We start from the raw sequence: 17938 nt of genomic DNA, 5'->3' as shown, positions 1-17938 counted from the left end.
GTGGTTGGAGTTTGGAGCAGGGAAATTAGACTGGTGAGTTAGTGTGGGAGCAACTTGTGCTGCAGCAATGCTGAAACGGAGTGTGGAGCTGATCAATCTGTGTTGGTCCCATGGGCTAACCGAGAGGCGAGGTCCGAGTCCAGTCCGAGGTCAAAGGTGCAGTATGGAGGCAATCTGTAAAAGTTGAAGCTGGATGCAGGGCAGGTAGTCGGGTGAGGTCAGGAGCTCCGGCAGGATAGCAGGACAGGGTTCAGGCAGGAACTGTCAACCAATGAAGTTGCTCCTGCAACTTGGGACTGGGGCTGGCTGGCTTTTATCTGCCCCAAGGCACAGGGCGGCCCCGATCCTCAGGGGACTTGCCTCTCCTGGCCTGGAGGCGAGCACTCCTCCTGCAGGAACTTAGTTCCCTCCGCCTCTGAAGGGAACTGAAGCTCAGGAGAGGCTGGAGGGTTACCGGACCCAGAGGCAACCTCAACTTCCTCTGCCAGGGCTGAGAGTGGAGCACCTGCAGGCAATGGGTCTTCCATCCCCTCAGGAGCCTGAGCAGACTCAGCTGGTGCCTGCACCTGAGGATCCAGCACAGGTGAGGACCCTTCAGGTTCATGCCACAGCCCCGGCTCAGCTGGTTCTGGAGGAGGGGAATCCTGTGCAGGCTGGGATTCTTCAGGTTCAGCATCCGAATCTGAATCCCAGGCCATCACACAATCTCTTGGAGGGGAGAGCAGGACATAGCTATAGTAAATATTTTAAATATGTGTTTTTTCTTTAGACCTAATAATTAACCACAGGATGCCATGGCAATCACCTTGGATAATTAGCTTTTTTTTGCTATCGTCTTTGTCGCTAAGGGAAATGTTATTCTCTCCCCCTCCCCTGCAATTTAGGGCAGGGAGGAAGTAATAGTACGTCTCAGAACTGGGGGGGGGGGGGGTGTCAGTGCAGCCATTGGCAGAAAAAAAATGGCATATGACAGAGGACTGCTACTGGGGAATACTATTATAGAGGAAGACAATCTGATTGCATATTGATCACTCTACCTTACAAGGTGTCTTTGAACCAACAGTATTGTGGTAACTTTTGTGATAGCCCCTCTGATTTTAAAGTTCTATTGCTGAATGCCGGGTCAATTATTCCATCTTTGCCGCATTAAATAGTTGGTCCCTTACCTTTCCCGCCCCAATCTGGCCGCAGTGATCCATGCGACGGTCACCTCCAGGCTTGACTACTGTAATTCGCTCTATGCGGGGCTGCCCTTGAAACTGTTCCACAAACTCCAGCGGGTGCAGAATGCTGCAGCAAGGCTCTTCACAGGGTCCCTGCCATGGGAGCATATTCACCCAGTGCTTTACCAGTTGCACTAGCTCCCAGGAGTATAGGATCAGGTTCAAGGTGCTGGTCTTAACCTTCAAAGCCCTTTGTGGCTTAGGGCCCTCGTATTTACAGGACTGCCTCTCCTGGTATGCCCCACAGAGGACCTTAAGGTCCATGAATAACCATAGTTTAGAGGTCCCGGGCCCTAAGGAAGTCAGACTATCCTCCACCAGGGCCAGGGCCTTTTCAGTGATGGCTCTGACCTGGTAGAATGCTCTGTCCCATGAGACTAGGGCCCTTCAGGATTTAACCTCCTTCCATCAGGCCTGTAAGACAGAGCTATTCCACCTGGCCTTTAATTTGAATTCAGCCTGATCTTTTAATTACCTTCCCTTCTCTTCTCTTCCCTCCCCCTCCACTTTTTTATTTTTTTATTTTTTATTCAAAGTTATAACAAAACATATTTTCCAAAACCATAACCTTATCCCCCCCCATTTTTCCTCCCCCACCCCACAGAACCCATCCCCCCACCCCACCCCCTGACTTCCCTCAGTCTTTGGTTTCTCCAATAATGCTATTTTCTGCATGTTACAGAGTTGTATAGATCCTCAAACTGTTTAGCTAATTCCTCCCCCTCCCCTTTTATGAAGATTACCCGCTCTGAGAGCCCACAGCTAATTCTCCCCTGGCCTCCTCGCTGGCCCATGTTGGACCAATTCAGCCAGCTGGGGATTATCTAATGCTTATTTCCCCTAATTGATTTCTGAATTTTGAATTTTATTTATTCATGTTTTTATACTGTATTTTATGGTGCTTTTACAATTAAGTGTTTTAAATTTGTTGTTAGCTGCCCTGAGCCCGGTTTTTGAACCAGGAACGACGGGGTATAAATAAAATTATTATTATTATTATTATTATTATTATTATTATTATTATTATTATTATTATTTAATTAATGCTAGAACATCTGTCAGCCAGGATTTGAACATGCTCTCCTGGTGTGTATCGCAGGAGCCTGATTGAAAGAATCAGGAGTAAATTTGAGTCCAATTAGCAGGTTCAGCCCAGAGACAGGGAGGTGGTTCAGTGGTGGTCCATCACTGACCAGAAACCTAGTCTAGCCTTCATTAACTTGAGCAACCCGTATGAAACCTATTGAAGTGATATGAAAATAGAATCACATGAAAAACAATTTCATGTATGAAATCAATTTCAAATCCAGTGCAGAGATAGACTGTTTATTTACAAATAAATGTGTTTCTATACCACCATATCATAAAATATCAGGGCAGTCTATGATGTTAGCACATAAAGCACCATTAAAGCATTTTGTTGTTGAAAAATGAAGTTCTTCCAAACACACTGAAGACACAGAAGAGATTGTGCGTGTCTGTTATTTAATTGGGGGGGGGGGGTCCAAAGAGTAAGTGGCAGCACACTAAAGGCCCAATTCCTGCATCATATGGAACAGATATTCAGATAATATGGTGTCTGCAGAAGGAACTCTCTTGCAATGTGCAGTGATCAGCTGGGTATACAAAGGGTGAGATGATCATGTAGATAGCCTGGTCCCAAGCTGTACAGGGTTTGTACACCAGTCTCAGCACCATGAACCTAGACCAGGATCTAACTGCAGTAGGTTTAATACGATTATGATATTCTGCTCCAGTAAGCCATCAAACAACTGCATTTTTCAGGATGCAACATTTGGGGCATTTTATTTTCGATGATAAGGCAAATAAGAAAATCCATGTTAGAGATTGAGATAAGTCCCCCCCCTTTCTTTTACTACTAGAACCAAGGTCATCTGTTGAAGCTGTTAGACTATTCAGGGGAGACAAAAGGAAGGACTTTCTACACAACCTCTGGAATTCACTCCCACAAGATATAAGAATACGGCTTCAGGTTTGTCCCTAGAACAAAGCAACGGCTAACTATGAATCCAGATCAGGGAACTCAGGGAGATGAACCTTGCTGAACCTTAACAAGTCACTGGTAAAACGAACACCTATGTACAAACAAACACAGGACAGAAAGCATTTCCAGTTTTTCTTAAGGGAAACACTGAGGCAGGGACAATTTGCTGCAACAATCCAACACAAGTAACCCAATAGTCAGCCAGCCTCAGACACGCCAAAGGAATTTGGCACAAATGGAGCACAACACATATGCAGCAGAGGACAGGAAACTAGTCCAGGAACTCAACACCACTTGCTGGATTTGCTCTATGCCATTATGGAGATCTCTGTTACTGCTGTTTCTATCACTTCCATGTGTGCAGCTGCTGCCATGACGTTCACTGCTACAGCCACGGTACAGATGTGGTAGTGGCTGCTGCTGGCCAAAATGCAGCACAAGCAAAACCACTGTCAGGCTTGTCCTACTTCTGCTGTCTGCAATGAGATTTACGGACATCACCAAGTTGTCCAACTGGCCAGTAGGCAAAGCTCCCTACCCTGCTCAGACTCTCTCCTCTGTCTTAGCTTCTGAGATAGGAATATTATGGTCTTAGATATATGGTAATATTCATAAGTGTACCAACCAAGCATATACATAGATCATCACAGGAAGGCCAACCTGGAACCATTTTGATTCCTAAACTGACCAAATGTTTCCTCTGCAAGGTCAGAGTGGGAAACCCCTCCATTGTCTCTTTCCTCACAAATCCTGTCTTAAGGACACATTTAAGATATGAATAGGGTGTGAGCCTGTGGCCTGGCCCAGGAAATATGTATTTATCACTACAAAAGAATGGCCAGGCTCCCCAGGCAATCCAATCAAGTAACCTGCCAGACAGGAGATAAACAACAACAGGAGAAAAACAATATTCAAATTTATGTTTTAGACCCCCTTTTCTGAGATGTAGGTGTGATGTATCTGAGGGGTGGTCTTAGGTTACACCCCTTCTGTGATGTATGTATGATGTTTCTGGGGGTGGTCTTGATCTACAGGATGGGAATTTCAAAAGTCTTTATAAGGCCTTGCATGCCATTTTTCTGGGTCCCGCCTCTCTCCTGCATGTGAGGGGAGCACCCTGTTGCAACAGTTCAATAAAGATCAAGCTTACTAGCCGCTTTGCTTCTCAATATTCTCTGGTTGGCCTCTGTTATTCTCTTCAACCAATAGGGAACCTATGTTGGGCTCTTAGATACCCTATAAGGGAAAAGGGCAATATTTGTTTACAACACTTCTCACTACACCATCTGGAAGGAGCAAATGCGCTGGCATATGAGTGAAGCAAGTCTCCAAACTCTACCTCGCTGCAAGTCACAACGACTGGGCAGTAAAGAGATTTTGAACTTTGCTCATTCAGTGTTGCATGCCCACACCTTCTTCTGGTCCTCCCATACCTGCTAGACATATGCACACAATAAGTGAGTGTACAAAATAAATACTTGTTTGTAGAACTTTCAAAAATTGAGGTGCGGGGAACCAGTGAAAGGACAAGAAACTGTCTTGCTTCTGTTACGAGCCATCTGTTGTCTGCCCAGATTCTCCTAAGCTGACCAGGCCAGGTAAAAAAAAAGATGAACGACCAGTTGGTAGCTTTATTATTTTTTCAAATGTCTGAATATATTTCATCTGTCTGTTAGAATCTGAGTTGTTTTCTCTTTGTAGATGCTTTTTGAAAACTGTGCTTCTCTGTATCATCTTATCTCCTTTTAACATCTTACATGTTTCAAGATAACCATTTTTAAAGATTTCATAACATCAGAACAATCAGCTGAATAGAAAGGGAGGGAATGCAAAAGAGTGTAACAGGAAATCTGATTTCCGATAAGAAGAACAAAGGGAGGTCATACTCATTGAATTGGAGAGAAAGGGTTTTTTTCTTCTTCATTATCTCAAACTGTGTCCTTCCACCTTGTGTCCTCAGGTGCTGTTGCACTTTGACTTCCATTATCTCAGACCATTGGCTAAGCCAGATGGGGGCTAGAAAACTGTGGGTGTCCTTAAAGGATGCAGTCAAGGATGAAGATATTTATAAGACCAAAAATGGTGACTTAGTAACATACAACTTAGAGAATTCAGAACACAGCAACACATTCTCTTAGGAGCCCCTTTCCTCTTATATCACTCCCCTGCAATTAAAAAAACACACAAAATAAATAAATGAAATAAGGATATTGTGATAATTTGAGGACTGGTGGTGGCAATGAAGCAGAGCATAGAGTGCCAGGGAAAAGTGCCGACTCATTCTCCAAATACATTTGACTCGATAATGGACTTTATGCCAATAAAGGTCAAAATCATAATAACAACTGACTAATGATCTGTGAGATTTTTGTTTTAGAAAACAAACCTTTCAGGGTTATAGGACTGCAAAAATGTGTCTAAAACTGCAGTGGTGTTATTTGCTAAAGTTGATGCTTCTAAAATGTATCCACATTTAAAATATTTGGTTTTAATGTAAAGCCCCTTTGTGGCAATGGCAATCTCTCGTCTTGGAGAAACCCAGAGCTGATGTTTGGGGAACAGATGTAGCTCAGTGGGGCCAAGCAGCTGCTTTGGATGCTGAAGGTCTTAGGTTCAATCTACTGCATCTGCAAGTGGGGCTAGGGGAGAATCTTGCTTAAAACATTGGAGATCCACTGCGACTCAGTGTGGATGGTTCTGAACAAGATGGACCAATGGACTCCTATGTTCCTAACACCATAACCAAAATTATACAGGCTGCATCATGCCGTCATGTGTACTTCTGTTGAATGTATTCATTACCTAAAGATATTATATTGCTTTTGTACTCACAGTACATTCCATTATCATGGGCAGTGTTACTAACATATTTAATTAGATCATGGGCATTTTTAATATATATTTTTAGACTGTTCAGCAAAAAGAATGCTGAATAAGGGGTGTGTTTTTAATTATTCTGGTTGCTAGGGAGCAATATCAGGGAAAGGTATTGCCTTTGTGGCCTACTTCTGATCTTTCTCAGAGACACCTGCCTAGTACTGTGGGTGTTGGATAGGATGGGTGTTTGCTTTTATTCAATAGATTTTTTTTTATGGCTTAACATTAGGCACTTATGTCTTATTGAATGGAGCATTCAGTGAATATGGCCTAGATGTTCCCACTGCTATGCAGTGAACATAAAAGGAAAGATGCCCTAATTCCCTCTATGTATGCTCTAACGCTCTTTGCAGTCACCGCACACACAGAGACTTAAGAGTGTTTCCAAGTAGAAACACTTTGCAAGTTCATAGGGACGAACATTTCCACAGATGTCCCCCATCATGCCAGATGATGCAGCGCCCACTATGCATGCAAACACACATCATAAAAGGCTATGCTGCTCTAACTATGAATTGCTAACATCTAGGATGTTGGTAATATTCGTATTTCCAATGTTCAGGTAAGGAAATATAGACTGAATCAATAGATCAGTTCTGCATTTTGCCATAAGGAGCAGGGTGACAACTCACAAGACTGTATTAAGGCTATCCCAATAGATTCAAGAATGGCGCAGCAGCTCTTACTGGCTTAGTAGTACCAATAGGATTCCCAAACACCCACTGCTGTGCTTAGGGTGGATTCAGACATGTTAGCTTTCCTGTTAATACAGCTAGCACTTCTGTACTGGTTTCTACCATTTCTTTTACAGTGCATTGTGGATGGTGTTACAGAACTGTGGATTTTTTCTTTTCTCAATATACCGCCATGGCATGCTAAATTTCATTCACAACAGTGAGTGAAATGTGACACAACAGCAGATGTCATTGGACATGTTGTGTCACCAACACCACCCTGCCATGCCCATGTGTCCTTCTGCTCCCCAGTGATTCATACATGAAAACAACAGGAAAGAACTGTATGCCAGAATACCACCCCAGATTTTGTTCCATAATTTTCCAGGTTAACAGGGTTGCAAATGTTGTCTGCCTGCCTGCCTGCCTGCCTGCCTGTGTGTACACACAGACACACACACACACACACAAATTAACACGGAAATAAACACTAAGTTTCCACTAGATTCCGGTAGTCGATCTTACATTGTATAAAATGCAAAAATTAGTAGGTAAGGAGACATCAGGGAATTGGAATAAAGTGCTGATTGCAGCTTTAGTCTGCTCTGCCAGGGGCCAAGAAGGGGTTCAAAAGGCTCCCAGCAGTACATTGTTGAGTATCCATTAGCCTATTCTCAGTGACATTTTAAAATCACTCTTGATCTCGTGATATTTCTACTTGCTACTTACCTGAAGCAATGTGCTTTGTGGAGGTTAGGCAGGACAGAGTTTGAAAGAGAGAGCCCGTGACAAAAGCTTAGCTGTAGAGCTTTGAGGAATGATGTTCAGAAGTCTTGCCACTTTCTCATTGAAAAAGTCATGACTGTTCCTATATAAGATGACACAAAGCAGACTCAGCCATTTTGCACAGCATTCCGGGTCCTACATTTATCTTTCAAGAGCTGACTCATTCTAGCTGCAATGCCAAAGCACTCTCTGGTTCCATTTTGTCACACCACCAGACGTGAATACTAAGTGGCATCAAACATTTAGGAGAATTGTCATGGGACAAGGATCCTTTTTTTCCTCTTCATTTTAGCTCTAGCTTGTGGTTAAGCTTGAGCAGTTATCTGCTATAAAAGTATAAGGAACAAGTCATGATTCATGAGTAGAACTATATTTTAAAGCTGGAAAAATATATTGCCGATATGTGGAGTACCAGGAGAGCATTCTAATGGACAGAGGAGCTTGATGTTTCATTCTTTTGGTCCATTTATTTCTTACTTACGTAGTCAACATGCTCAACGCTTTACAGAGTACAAGAGGATAAATAAGAGATACAATCTATAATCTGGCACAGTGGAGCCAACAGAGGAAGGAACGGCAAGCGGAAGCAGGGCTAAATTGGGGAACAACGCACTTTATTTCGGTTATACACTGTATATAGCAATCATTGCAAATTACTGAACACATAACAACATTATTGTCTATGTCCAGTATATGACAGATCAAACCCAGTGCTCTGCAATGGTTTGGGTTTGGCCCTCTCCTTCATGCCTTGACATCATTATTCAACATTACTATACCTGTGCATTTCCATTCTGCCAGCACATAATATAAAAGTTAAAACATGGTGCATATTTCATATGGGACCAAACTTATCAGCCTTGCCTTCCATTCCTCACAACTGTTGCAGCCAGTGGTCTGTTCTGTGGGACTGATTCCTCAAGATAGCTTACTGCTTTTCAGGAGGATTTCTGCATAGGCCATAGTCTATGGTTTTCTCAAGTTATTTCTTCACACAGGCAGATGAACTGATGATATTGTTTGCCTGCATATCTGCCTGATATTGCTCTGAATACTATTACTGACAAAATATACCCAGTAAATGCAATCCTCAATTCACAGGGCAGAAGAATAAAAATAGATTTGTTTATCAAGTGATTACAAACTGAAAGTTTGAATGTGTGGACTGATTGTATTCCAGCTTCTATCATAGCTAGCATAATGCAGGATAATACTTATATACTTCAGTTGAAACCTCCTCTTCAGGGCTATTTTTCCTATCATGTATTTGGATTCACACACACACACACACACACACACACACAAATGTGAGTGTAAATATGTCAAGCATGACTGCAATAAACACTTTTTTGGAAACATGTGTATCATATAGGCACACTTACCGGGGAACTGTGATTGGCTAGGGTACCTTGTATGTGTACAAGGTGGGGCTGTGAATAATGTGTAAAGCAGCCCTTATTTACTGGTGTAAAGAAGGAACCTTCTTTCTGAATTATATTTCCTAAAAGTGTGTGTCTTGACCCAGCAAAGATACAGCAGTTCCTATGGATGCGGGAGACTTGCTCTATGAAGGGGTGTGTGTGTGTGTGTGTGTGTGTGTGTGTGTAATAACACCTTGTTCAGCAGCCCTGGGTACACTTGGAATGAAATCAGTAGCCATCCATGTATGTCATTTACCAGATCTCACCCTTGTAGCCATTAAAGGTCTACAATTTTTTAACACAGCGCAAGAGAGGTGGACTGGAGGCAGAAGTGCAAAAGACCTCAGATCACTTCCAGCTCCTGTTGGAGCATGTTGTCATGAGGAGCTCTCCTTGGTGCTGTAATAACTGACCCACACGGCCAAATAGGCTCTTTGGCAGGCCAGGACGCAGCACAAAGGTGTCATGACGCTTGTACATTTTCGTCCCTTCCTTAAGAATTTCTACCACACCCCTTTTTACCACTGCTGCACATAGCTTATGTTTTTAGTGAGCTGTAGACCATGATCCAAATAGCTCTTGGACAGCCACTGCTAATTTGGACCCCATTAATGTATATTTGAAGCAGTCACTTTGTGTTTATATAAGTGAATCTCATCTGTCATTTTGTTATCTAAGCAAGCTATTTGAAAATCCCCTTGTAGTTATCCACAGTTTTTGGGGGGTTTCACCATTTTGCATAGTTTGGAATCAACAAACGCAAGTACTTTAGTGCTCCCCAACTCCAATTAAAGGTAAAGGTAAAGGGACCCCTGACCATTAGCTCCAGCTGCAAATGACTCTGGGGTTGCGGTGCTCATCTCACCCAACCATTCAATAGCTGCACCTTTTGTGCCACTGCACGATGAGCCATTTTCCTGGCTCTGTTGATTGCCGATGCGTGAGGGCAATCACGCCAACAATACCTCTCCAAGAGTTGGGACCAGATGAAGGTCTTGCAGAAAACATACCAATTTTTCCTCACCCAGACCCTGATTTTCTCTGTCTTTTAATAATTCGAGGTTTAACCATGCTTTCTGCCAGTTTTCCTAGGAAGTGTCCACACCCCTTTAAGAAGGTTTCATTTACACTTTCACAGCGGCAACACTAAATTCCGCTCACCCACACTTTCAGTTAGCCACATATGACCTCAAATTTAGTGTGGCTAATTAAATCCTGTTTGTCTTCATTTTTAAATTCTAAGACTGCTTCTCTGAGTCTCTTAGTGTGCTTTTTCCACTGCATTACAGATTTGGTTCTGGATCTCAGAGAAAGACAATTTTGATACTACTGTAATGTCACCGCCTTGCAATGTCATACACTCTGTAATCAATGGGTATGGCACGGCATGATAATAAAAAAAGGGACAGTTGGTGAATTATCAAAGCTCAGGCCATTTTTCACCCTCTTGGATTAGTTGAGAGAAATTAATCATGGCTAGTCCTGTTGTGAATTATAATTGAGCTTTAACCCAGGGAATATCTTAATCATAGCACCTCTCTTCAAGCGGAGTCCTGCAGCTTGCCACATTTGGAGCCTGCCTCGCACAATGTTATATGAAAATAAAAGGCATCAGCTGGAACAAATGTGTGGGGCAGTGGGAGTAAAATATGCTTGTTGCTGCTGTTGTGTATGCCACAGTGCCATAACCAGCTCAATGCAAATCGGTTGTTAAGCATATTGGGGTGTTGTATTCAATGAGAATATTCCAATTCCAGCAAGCATTCATCTGAAGGCACTGGTTCAAAATGAATGTGCAGTGAATTATAGTCAGCTGCAAACTGTTTGCGTGGGCCGTGCTTGACATCTAGCTTTTCTTGACTGTAAGGGAAAGGGAACTGTAAAGGACCCTTGGACGGTTAAGTCCATCTAGTCAAAGGCGACTATGGGGTGCGATGTTCATCTCACTTTTCAGGCTGACGAGACCGGCGTTTGTCCACAGACAGCTTTCCGGGTCATGCAGCCAGCATGCCTAAACTGCTTCTGGTACAACAGAGTACCATGATGGAAGCCAGAGTGCATGGAAATGCCATTTACCTTCCCACCGCAGTGGTACCTATTTATCTACTGCTAGGTTGGCAGAAGCTGAGACAGAGAAACAGGAGCTCACCCCACTACACAAATTTGAACCACCGACCTTCCGATCGGCAAGCCCGAGAGACTCAGTAGTTTAGACCACAGTGCCACAGTGTCCCTTATACCTGTGTCTTGACTATACCCGAGCAACAAGACTCACTGCCTCCAGGATCAGAGGCTGCATGCCATCAAAATACCACTTTCTTGAAAGCAACATGGGAAATAGTTCATGCCTTCATATCCTGCTTGTGGGTTTCCTGGAGGCATCTGACTGGCCACCATAGAAAACAAGATGCAAGTCTTTGATCTAATTGAGCAGGACTCTTTTTATGTTCATTTGTTTGGATTCTTAGATTTAAAATAAATACTTCTAGGTGGCTGCAATTTCTGGTGTTGGAGGTATGAGCCCACCTGCCCCATCATCCACTAAACTAATGCATCTCTCCCACCACTGCCCCCAGTTCTGAGTGGCAAGAAAATATAAAAAATGGTGGCAGCATGTGTATACCTCCAAGTGGAGTGTAAACATCACTCCTTACCTAAGGTGCATAGGGAAGTAGAGAGGCATGTTCCCCATTGCCCACTGCAGTTCCTGTGTCTAAATTGCGTGTCTTGACCCAGGATACCCATACAGTTCTGACACCACCATATTTATGGATTTTGCTGGATAACTGAACTCATCAGTTTTCTCTTTGGTGCGCTTGGCAACAAGCTCCCAAGAGCAGCAGCAAGCTTCTCCAGTTTCATTATTATTCTGTGTCAGAGCATTTGTCAATCCCTGATTTATTATTAAACATTTCTCTAGTGCTTTTTCAGCACATTGACTGCTTTACTGTCTTTAGCTATTTCTTCACAATCAGTGATACAATTGCCTGCATAACAGATGAAGGAGTAAGGAAGGCTAATTCTTTCCTGAAAAGGCTCAGTGAATTCTTGATGGCTGAGCAGGCATCTGAATTCAGATCTTCTAAAGTGTCAGGGACTGGACAGAGGAGGAATGGTGGAGACCGCCTCCCCCTCCTCTATACAGAAGATTGTATAGATTTACAATAGTGGTTTGCAGAAGGTCACAGCTCATGCATAGATGAGGGACAAAGTTGGGAAATAATGGGAGGGTGGGAGCAGAACCAGAGTAGCTGGCTGACATGTTATCAGTAGAAAGCATTCCCCCCTTCTCCCAGAACCCAGCGAGCATAGAAAATAGGAGAGCAAAGGGCTCAGAGGCAAATGGCCCTAAGTGGCCACTGTAAGGTGGGTGGTGCTGTTGATGATTGAGGAGAGAAGGAGGGTGGAGATTACTCAGAGCAATGCCATTGCTCCAAGAGGCTGCGTTTCTAAGCCTCTCTCTGTGAATATTGAATAAAAAACATTGGTAAGAGCTTCCCTTGTCTATTCCTAGCAGCCTATTGTGGGGGGATCGGATTCCCTGGCGCCTGACATAAAGCCAAGTGGCCAGGGCTGGCCTGCCCACCCATGAGGCAGACTGAAGTAGTTGCCTCAGGCAATAGAATCCCATGGGAGGGTGCCCCTGCAGACATCCAAACCACCACAGGTTTCACAGTGGTGGCATTGGTGGGATTTGCTGGAGCCACTGCTGCGCAACTCTGTTAAGCAAGGCTTTGGTAGGGCAGGGATGGCACCTTTCCGTTTCACGTCAGGCAGCGAAACAGGACTAGCCATCCCTACAAGTGGCACTCACTGTCGCCACAAGATCGTGAAGTTGGATACACAGCGTTGGGGGGAAAATTCAATGAAAACCATCTGCCTATGGAAGAACATTTAAAAAGGCTCCTTCATTAGAAACCTTTTCTGTGTTTGTTTACCCATGTATATGATTGAAAGGTGAAAATAAGCTCTGCACTTTTGTGGACAACCCTCAAGCCTTCACTCTAGTTACTAAAGAATATATACATAAACGTGTGCTGGTTTTATAAACCAGCACCACGGTGTCCAAAAAAAGAGAAAAAAAGAAAAAAAGAAATACACCTCCTTCTTATGGGTTGAAAACAGCAGGGCTTCTTTTAACAGTGGAAGTTGGGGGGAATGGAATGGATTTCTGCATTGCAAATGCAACATTTGAATAGCATTCTATGAATTCAGATGAACTCTTTTTATCTCTTGGGGGGAGACGAAAGGAAGGCCTCTTGAATTGCATATGCACCGCACTCCCCCAGATTGCTGGTTAACCAAATTCTCTTGAGCACCCTTCAGTTTGCCACAGAAACTACTCTTTCCTTCTCAAATCTGTCTGCATCTTTAAATTAAGAGTCTGGGATTTGAAAAGCATGCATACCATCAGACTTCAAAATTGGAATTGTGTCTTTTTTCTTTTTTAAAATAAAAAAGCAAGATTTCTTCCCATTCAGATAAGTATTATTTGTTGCATATTGTAGGGGTATCTTTGGTTTTGGTTTTAACAGACAAATACAGTAGCTGAATGTGCACGACACTGTAGGTATCTTCATTCTGGAGTTGGAACAGAGGCTAAGGCTGCATACACAGCACATATTTAAAGCACATACAGAGTATCCCTGGAATCGTAGTTTACCCCTCACAGAGCTACAATCCCCAGCACCCTCAGCAAACTGCAGTTCCTGGGATTCTCCTGGGCTGCTTTAAATGCGAGTCTCATAGCTCAATGTTAGAGCACACATTGGGCTGGTTCACATCACATGGTAAGCTTGGCTTACCAGAATCACACAAATGTAATGCTCCCAAATTAGAGCTTGAAGACACTTTTCTCTTTCCCCGGCTATTATTTTTCTGCACTAAGCTAAGGTGGTGCTGTGGATTAAACCACATAGCCTAGGACTTGTCGATCAGAAGGTCGGCGGTTCGAATCCCGTGATGGGGTGAGCTCCCGTTGCTCGGTCCCTGCTCCTGCCAACCTAGCAGTTTGAAAGCATGTCAAAGTGCAAGTAGATAAATAGGTACTGCTCTGGCAGGAAGGTAAATGGCGTTTACACGTGCTGCTCTGGTTCACCAGAAGCGGCTTAGTCATGCTGGCCACATGACCCAGAAGCTGTACGCCAGCTCCCTCGGCCAATAAAGCAAGATGAGCGCCGCAACCCCAGAATCGGCCATGACTGGACCTAATGGTCAGGGGTCCCTTTACCTTTACCTTTTTAAGCTAAGCCAAAGTTTGAATTATCATATTGCTTGAACCCAGGCTTGTAGTTAAGCTATTCCCTTGCAAACCAGAAGCTGCAGGCAATTCTGGGATGGAGTAAAGCTGTTGTGAGCTCCTCTTGGGGAACCCACACATTTGGCTTATGGTAATATGTGAACCAGGCCCCTGCCAATCAAAGGATTGTATCCTACAAAGTCAGCCCTTTGGACTTGATGGACCTGATTAACTTACGTCAACTGATTTCAATGGGTGCGCATTGAGTATGACTTAAGTCAGATACAACCCAGAGCACTGGGCCAGATGGGCTACTTTTGGGGGGGTCTGGTTAACTTTCAGACTGTTAAAACTAAAAGCAGTTATCTTTAAAATGCAGCTTGCTTGTGCTTCTTCTTCAATTAAATATATTTCAGATAATTTAATTAGTACTCCTTGAGCTGGTCTTATTCACGATAATGAGCTTTGTGTGTTAAAACTATATTTAAAAAAATTCCAAAAAATATCTCTCTCTCTCTCTCTCTCTCTCTCTCTCTCTCTCTCTCTCTCTCATCAGTGCTTTTTGAAATGAACATGGCACTTTAATCATGGGAATAATTCTATTCCTCAACAGATATCTTTTATGTGTATTTCTTTAACTGTGCAGGACAGGAGAGAATTGGGAAAGACTCCCACTATGAGCAGGAGGGGAGAGTTCAGTTTGTGATCGATGCTGTTTATGCCATGGCTCATGCCCTCCATCAGATGAACAAGGATCTGTGCAGTGACTATTCTGGTGTCTGCCCAGAGATGGAACATGCAGGGGGCAAGAAGCTGCTGAAGTACATCCGCAGTGTTAACTTCAACGGTGAGTCCACAATCATCCATCCGTCTCAGAGATTTGGTTCGAATTAACTACCTGACCCTTTCCCAATCCCGATAAATATTTTTAAAGCAAAGCGATTTGTGTTGCCTTCAAGGGAACTTAGTACACAGTATACAGGGCTGGCTGGCTAGCTGGCTGGAAAAAAAATGGTGAAAGCTGCTGCAGTACCCAGGTCTAAGCCATGCTTTGGCTTAGGGTGATATCTGGACCCGGGCTAGTGGTATGCTCACTCCTGTTACTTTTATTTTCCTGAAAGAGACTAAGGGAAGATGAACTTAAGGATAAATCAGGAACAGCTTTTCCCCAGTCTCCTCTGTTGTTGTTTTCCACTCCAGAACTGTGTTGATTACTGGAATAAGAACATATTCTGGAGGAAGAAGCTATTTCTGGATGCTAGTCAAGATTCACTGTCTTCTGGTGGCAATACTCTCTTTGAAGCAGATGGAATGTTTTCTGAGGGAAAACATAATAATCAAGAAGTTCCATTCGCAGCACAGATTTCCACCCAAGAATCCCTCCTTTTTTTGTAGTGGAATGGACCCACCTCATATATTGAGTCATATGTATGAATTAGACTGGAACCAAGACTGCTACGTGTTTCAGCTAGCTGGCATCGGGCGGGGGGAGTCAGGACAATGAATCCCAGAAATAACAGAAGAGAAGACAGGGAAGGGTGTTTTAAAATGTTCATTTAAAATGTGCAGTGATGGGAGGTTGCTGTCTGAGCTGTAATTCCATCCTAAAAGCTCTTCAACAACCAGAGAACAAAGAAAGGTGAAATATACTCGCAGTCGAGTGTGGATTTCATGCTCTTTATTCATCTCATAGTAGTGATGAATGAAAGTTCCCCCAAAATATCTGCTTTATATACATTATTTACACAATGGGCTGTTCGTGATTGGCTAATTCCAGGATTCTCTGGTAGGCCAATCAGGTTGCGGATTCACTTCCACCAGGAGCTGGATTGGGTGGCTCCTGCGGACCAATCATACAGCTGTATTGTTCTAGGACCAATCAGACTGTTGCATTCTGAATCCTATTGTTCTAGGACCAATCAGACTGCTGCATTTTGGATCCTATTGTTCTAGGACCAATCAGACTGCTGCATTTTGGATCCTATTCAACTCAGTACATAACAAAAGGAAATATTGTAAAGTGTTGGGTCTTTTCTCTCTTTCCTTTTGCTTGACTTCCTTCCTCAGGCAGTGCTGGCACTCCAGTGATGTTTAATAAGAATGGTGATGCACCAGGGCGTTACGACATCTTTCAATACCAAGCAACAAACACCAGCGCTCCAGGCTACCATCTGATTGGCCAGTGGACAGATGACTTGCAGCTCAATGTAAGCCTGTTTTATTCTCTACTTTGAGGTATGCTCATGAGTAGCATGCTGCTACTTCAGGTCGGATACTTACCGCTGCTGTAGACTGCTGCATAGGGAAAGTCACCTGTGGACATTGCAATATTGCAACATTACATAGCCCTGTGAAATACTGTATTTTTCCATGTATAACATGCCCCCATGTATAAGACGACCCTTATTTCTGGGGACTAGAATTTAAGAAAGGGGGGGGGAGATTGCCCAGGGAAGGATTGCCCAGAGATATTGAGTTGTTGAGCTGGTTTTTTGGGAGGGGATTGCCCAGAGCTGTGGAGCTTTTTTTTGTGTGTGGGGGGGGGGGTGGATTGCAAATGAACATTTACCCGCCAGAATGACGAGCGCAACGTGAGTAATCTGCCAATCATCACCTGGTGTGATAAGAAGACGCAGATCGTCTGTCCAGTTGCCGCAGCAGCAGCAAATCGGAAGCAGCTATTGCTGCATGCAACAATCACCCACCCAATCACCGTTTGCAATCTCCTCGCGACAACAACCGATCCCCGGTCACAACTCTGCAATAACTGTGTATAAGATGACCCCCCCATTTTTTAGATACTTTTTATGGTAAAAAAATCACGAAAAAATACGGAATCACCAGCACTTAAACAAGGATGTTTTGATAGTTCTACTGTAAGAACTGTAGCTGCGTCTTATAGTTGCCAGTTAAAACATCATTAAATAACGGTAACAAACTGAGACACAGAGCAGCCAAGAAAACAAACCAGCTGTACAGGCCGCATACCTGCTTGTGCATTTTGGAATGATATACTATTTCAAACATCCCCAGGCATTCTTTTTTAAAAAATATCAGGGAAACCACACAAAGGTTTCAGCTTGTATACCTGAAGGTGTCCTACATGGAGAAGGTGGTTGTGATGGGAGATATCAGATAGGAAACAGATGACCTAACGACAACTCCGAGCTATGCTGCTCTCCCCATTCCTTATCTGGAAAATGTCAAAGCAGGTGTCAAGTCCATCTGTCCTGTTTTTACTCTGGAAATATTTCTACACCAATCCCTATATTTTATTTTAAGGAGTGTGTATTGGGGATGGACGAACTACCACTTTACATTGCATGTTGTGGTGCTACCGTGCCTGAATGGGGAAAGGGTTATTGTAGCAAATTAAAGTTGCAATCTTATGCATGCTTGATGGGAGCAAACTCCACAAATTCAATGGGAGTCATTTCTGAGTAAACCCTCTTAGGTTATTAATCTCTGTGGCTGATCTAGCACAAAACCACAGGGTCCCCTGAGCTAGCACCGTGATTGTGTTCAAATTGTATGAGCATATCATAAATAAACAAGATACCTCATTTGAAGTGCATTGGCCAGTATTCAACTACAATATGCTGGGATAAATATTATTTATAATATGCTGAAAGAACATTTGGCTTCCCCCAATATATGATGAGCATTTCCTAACCTCTTTCAGTTTTCCTGATCACCAGGTACTAACTGTAGAA

The 17938-nt window shown here is 43.3% G+C and overlaps 1 protein-coding gene across 3 annotated transcripts in view; it reads left to right on the top strand.

Moving 5' to 3' along the window:
* The window catches only part of GRM7 (glutamate metabotropic receptor 7), a 411272-nt gene that overhangs the window by 262127 nt on the left and 131207 nt on the right, over positions 1-17938 (top strand). For all 3 annotated transcript variants that reach the window (XM_081901588.1, XM_081901586.1, XM_081901587.1), the window contains exons 6-7: positions 14872-15072; positions 16293-16432. In XM_081901588.1, the coding sequence (XP_081757714.1) occupies positions 14872-15072; positions 16293-16432 (341 nt within the window). The remainder of the gene's footprint in view (positions 1-14871; positions 15073-16292; positions 16433-17938) is intronic.

Source organism: Podarcis melisellensis (assembly GCF_964234715.1).
Source record: "Podarcis melisellensis genome assembly, chromosome: 2".
Classification (NCBI taxonomy): domain Eukaryota; kingdom Metazoa; phylum Chordata; class Lepidosauria; order Squamata; family Lacertidae; genus Podarcis; species Podarcis melisellensis.
Note: the sequence above shows the minus strand (reverse complement) of the source record. Positions and strands in the feature narration are given on the sequence as shown.